General features: G+C 42.6%; 1 protein-coding gene across 1 annotated transcript; it reads left to right on the forward strand.

Annotated features, from left to right (window-relative positions):
• Positions 1-403: 403 nt before the first annotated feature.
• LOC307270154 (Fc receptor-like A) lies at positions 404-4,068 on the forward strand (the record flags this gene model as incomplete). Its single annotated transcript, XM_080053322.1, has 5 exons — positions 404-431; positions 1,834-1,869; positions 3,021-3,284; positions 3,569-3,817; positions 4,049-4,068. The coding sequence occupies 5 exons, from the start codon at positions 404-406 to the stop codon at positions 4,066-4,068; spliced, it is 597 nt and encodes a 198-aa protein (XP_079909448.1).
• Between the last annotated feature and the right edge of the window lie 1,202 nt (positions 4,069-5,270).

The following is a 5,270-nucleotide window of genomic DNA, read 5'->3' on the forward strand; positions in this document are numbered from 1 at the left end:
TCTGTGTGTGTGAGAGTGTGCATGTGAGTGCATGTGTGTGTATGCGTGTATGAGTATGTGAGTGTGCTGGTCTATGTGTCCCTTGTGGTGTGTATGTCGTATGAGTCTCTAATAACTCCATATTAGCAATAGTGTATTTGTAGCAAGATGTTCCTGTTACCAAATCTAAGCAGCTGGTGACTTTCTGATTGACTCAGAGTTCTGTAGCTACTTACAAATGTGACATACTATGCTGAAATAATCCTAAACAAAATGTAATCTTAAAAAAAAGAAGAAATGCATTCAACTTCCCTATTACAACGTAAGGGCTGGTCTTCTTAGAAACCTCTTTAACAGGAAACCACAGAGCTGTCCCCTTCAGACAAGAGGGTGAGGTGTTGAACTCATATCTGTTAGTATGACAATGGCTCCGACATCGGTATGGCTGTTCTGTAAGTACAATCTATATCTATATATCTTTGATTAATCTAAATGAATAAAATAAGCAACAAAAAGTTATAGAGACAATTTTAAGTTAATGCTACTGATAGATAAAAACCAAACTCATCAAACTTAAATGACAATATCCTTTTTTTTTATAATGTTTTGGGCATTTTCAAGCTTTATCTGATAGTACAGAGTTGAAATGGGGAGACAGAGAGACAGAGAGAGAGAGAGAGAGAGAGAGAGAGAGAGAGAGAGAAGGGGGATGACCTGCAGTAAAGGTCCACAGGTCAGATTTGAACCCGTGACCACTGTGACAAGGCCTGAGTCCACATGGATGAATTGATGCAGAGTGCTAGCCATTCTGCATTTTATATTCAAATGAGCAGTTGTGTTTTCATTGTTGCTGACGGACAAACATAATTGGACGCTACAGTACGCTGCTGCAATAATTGCGGATAAAGAGATGGTTATATTCTGATGCTGGACAGGTCCATGGGACATATGCTACTGGTACTTATTAATCTTTTAAGACAGAGTTTATGGAGTTGCCATCAGTTACGCTGTAGTCCTATTAGTGAGTGCTGTCTTTTATTTTGAAGCTAAACAGAAGTAGTATTTTGAATCGGCGAAGGTTTGACTTGTTCCCCTACGTTTAGACCAAACTACAGTAGGCTACAGGCAAACGTGCAGTCACTGTCATGTCATTTCATATACGTCCCGTCTGTGTGTGTGTCTGCATGTGTGAGCGTTGGTGTGTGAGTGTGTGAGAGAGAGAGAGGGAGAGAGAGAGAGAGAGAGAGAGAGGGGAAATTATTTTAAATCAGCCTTGCGTGCCTATTTGTTGTTTATTGTTTTTTACATTTTTAATCATGCCTTTCAGAACTCAGTGCATACCCACTCACTGACCTCACCGCACGTCACTCTCACACACAAACACACACACACACACACACACACACACACACACACACACACACACACACACACACACACACACACACACACACACACACACACACACACACACACACACACACACACACACACACACACACACACACACACACACACACACAGGGTGCAGTGCTACCCATCAGGAGCACATTCATTATTTATTAAGTTCTCATTTTGTCTAAAGGTTTTTTTCTGAATCCCCAAAGTCATTTTTTAAACAAAGTGATATTATATCTAACAGTCACACACTGAGGTCTTTCTCTGTTACATTTATGTTGTGAGTTTGACACAAACTTAAATTAGCTTTCAGTGATGAGATGTGAGATATTTAGTTCCTACAAACGTCCAGTGAACTCACCTCAAAGTTAGAGGAAACTGTTTGTATTTCTGTGAATTCTTGTTGTGCTGAACATTTAACCACAAACTAACGTGAGTCTCAATTCCTCTTTTTAGGGTCGACCACAATTCTGTGCTGCATCGCAACCCAAGGTTGGTCAACATTACTGTGTGTGTGTGTGTGCGTGCGTGTGTGTGTGTGTGTGTGTGTGTGTGTGTGTGTGTGTGTGTGTGTGTGCGTGCGTGCGTGTGTGTGTGTGTGTGTGTGTGTGTGTGTGTGTGTGTGTGTGTGTGTGTGCAAACCCTAATGTAAGAAGTTCATAGTTCATATAAACCACAGAGAGAAAAGTTAATGGCTGTTGAGTTCAACCCCTTTCTTCATATGAACGATTAAAACACATTCTTAAAATATTCTCAAGACAAATCTTCCCAACAGCTGTTAGAAAGAGTTTGTTTCTCTGAGTTGTGAGGACAAGCTTGTGTGGCTTGCTGTGTTTGAATAGCCGTTTACAGAGCCTTGACTGAGTATAAACACTGCATTGTGGTTCTTCACTAACTTTTCTACTGATTCAGACCAGAGTAAACGATGTATCATTCACACATCTGGTGAGAAACAAGGAAGGAAACTATGAGGTGTGAAACTGCCCTCAGATTGTTACAGAAACCATTTAATACTTCATGTAGACATCCAGGAGGGTTCAGAGATCACATAAGTGGTTTGTGTATTCGCTGATGGGGTTCTAGGGTCCCAAAGCAAGTTCTAATGTCCAATAAGGAAGATTTGATGGGGAAGTTAAGGGTGGTAGGATGTTCTAGAGGTAAGGGGCCCTCCTCCCAGTAACCATGAGGTCTCTGGTTCCTCCTCCCAGTAACCATGAGGTCTCTGGTTCCTCCCAGTAACCATGAGGTCTCTGGTTCCTCCCAGTAACCATGAGGTCTCTGGTTCCTCCTCCCAGTAACCATGAGGTCTCTGGTTCCTCCCAGTAACCATGAGGTCTCTGGTTCCTCCCAGTAACCATGAGGATAAGTCTGCAGTTAAAATACTGTCCAGTCTAACCATTACACGTGTGTTTCGTTAAAAACAAAGTGTTGAAATCATGATGAACGAAGCAATACTTTTCATGACTTCATCTTGTGTGTGGCCCCTCAAATAAAGTGGTGACCCTAGTCTGTCTTATTCAAACCATTAAAGATAAGTCAATCCCAATCAGGCATGAATTCATATTGATTCATGTACCACGAATATAAAGTGCTATCGACACCCATCTGGTCATTTAGATGAAAGTGTATCTCATTTCCTGCAGCTCGTCTGACTGTGAGTCCCAACAGACTTCAGTTTTATTACGGGGAGTCTGTCTCGCTGAGCTGTGAGGAGGACGACATCTCTGCTGGATGGACTATAAGGAGGAACACGACCACAGACACCAGGACTGAGTGTGGATCTACCTGGGGAACATCAAATGGTTCTTCCTGTAACTTCAGATCCATCGGCCTTGACGACAGAGGAGTTTACTGGTGTGAGTCCAGAGCGGGAGCGACCAGTAACCCCGTCACCATCAGTGTCACACGTAAGATCAGACTGTGCAGTCAGTCACTACGTTTACATTCAAACTTTGTTGTTCTGCATTGATGTCTATTTGTCTTCCTGCTCAAAGCCTCCAGCAGGAAACTGTGGAGCTCAGTTACAGAGAAACGCTTAAGCGCATTATCAGGGTGTTAGCTCAAGTTGTTTAGTAATTCAAGCTAATCTCAATCGGACTAACACAATAAATCTATTTTCTCTGAGGCCATGTAAACATTCCAAGTGTTGATGAAGCTGAGTGTAGATGTTGGAGTTTGTCTCTGTTTTCAGATAATGACGTGATCCTGCAGAGTCCTGTCCAGCCTGTGATGGAGGGAGATGATGTCACTCTGCGCTGTGAAACATGGTCCTTTATCTCCATCCTCTCAGCTGGTTTCTATAAAGATGGCTCCTTTATAGGGACTGGGCCCGCAGGTCACATGACCCTCCGCCATGTTAACAAGTCTGATGAAGGACTCTACAAATGTAGCATTGACCGATACAATTTTTTTTCTCCAGAAAGCTGGATCTCTGTCACAGGTGAGGAGGTTTTACTATGTTCACCTGACCCCCCCCCCCCCTCCCCCCGCAGCAAAGAAAAACACACTTAGAAAAACATGTTCCTACTGCAAACAACTTAAATAAGAGGTTATCATCCAAACACCCACACACACATTTACCCTCTGCTACTTTGCAGTGCACACACATTATGTGTTGTATCCTGTGTAATTTACTTTTTACTATTTACTTCACTATTTCTACGTTTTTTAGGTACACATGTCGTATGCTGACCGTCCGATTTTCACTGTTTGTTGTATGTTGAGCCACGAAAGACAATTAAGTTTTTCGATTCTGAATCTGACCAAAGTGGGTTCTCTCTACAGGTAAACCTACAACCACAGCCACGCCCCCTGTTCCGTTAGCCCCGCCCCCTTCACCCTCTCACTACCGGCTTGTGATCCGACTGCTCTGCCACCTGCTGGTCTTCTGTCCGTACTGCGTCTCCACCGTCCTCATGGTGTCTCTGTATCGACACAGGCACAGAGGTAACAACCTTACACACAATCTATCTATCTATCTATCTATCTATCTATCTATCTATCTGTCTATCTGTCTATCTGTCTGTCTGTCTGTCTGTCTGTCTGTATGTCTGTCTGTCTGTCTGTCTGTCTGTCTGTCTGTCTGTCTGTCTATCTATCTATCTATCTATCTGTCTGTCTGTCTGTCTGTCTGTCTGTCTGTCTGTCTGTCTGTCTGTCTGTCTGTCTGTCTGTCTGTCTGTCTGTCTGTCAATCATAGGGATGGGTATCATTCAAACGTTTCTGATATAGACCTTAACTTAAATAACGCTTCCTGAGCAATACTTTTTTCTCTATACAAATTGTATGAAATCTGTTGTTACAAGATCACATTACACATTATGGTCTTGTATTTCAGCTGCTTGGCATTTCTACATAATATAAATAAATCAAACGCTACATAAGCTCAAAAGGAAATTTGGACCTTGAAATTTGGTTCTAAACGACAAGACATATTGCCATACTTGATGGTATGGAGGCATTTCAGTCAATGATACCCAGCCCTAGTCAATCGGTCTCACTCTGGTGTTGATGACTGACAGCTGTCTCTAAGAGAACTCTTCATAATTAACAGTTGATGAATTCTCTACATTCTGCTCTGACTGTAGGAAAGGACCTTCCCGTCTCCATGGGGACGACCCCGCCCACCCAGGCTGAGCAGGGATTGGACGATGACTATGATGATGTCACCACAGAGCATCACTTCTGATCAATGTGTTCGATTCATCAGCCAATAAAACCCAGAAATAGTCGAGGACCCAGAACACTTCCCTGTGGAACTACAACTACACATGTTTGTTTATTTTTTCATTCAGCTTTGCAGTAATTGCCAGATAAAATTTTGAGTATCCCGCTTGTTTTATCCAATCAGGTGACAGAGCGCTATAAAGAGGCCCCTTTCCCACCAACGCAAA

The sequence above is a fragment of the Ammodytes marinus genome (assembly GCF_949987685.1).
Source record: "Ammodytes marinus genome assembly, chromosome: 25".
Taxonomy (NCBI): domain Eukaryota; kingdom Metazoa; phylum Chordata; class Actinopteri; order Uranoscopiformes; family Ammodytidae; genus Ammodytes; species Ammodytes marinus.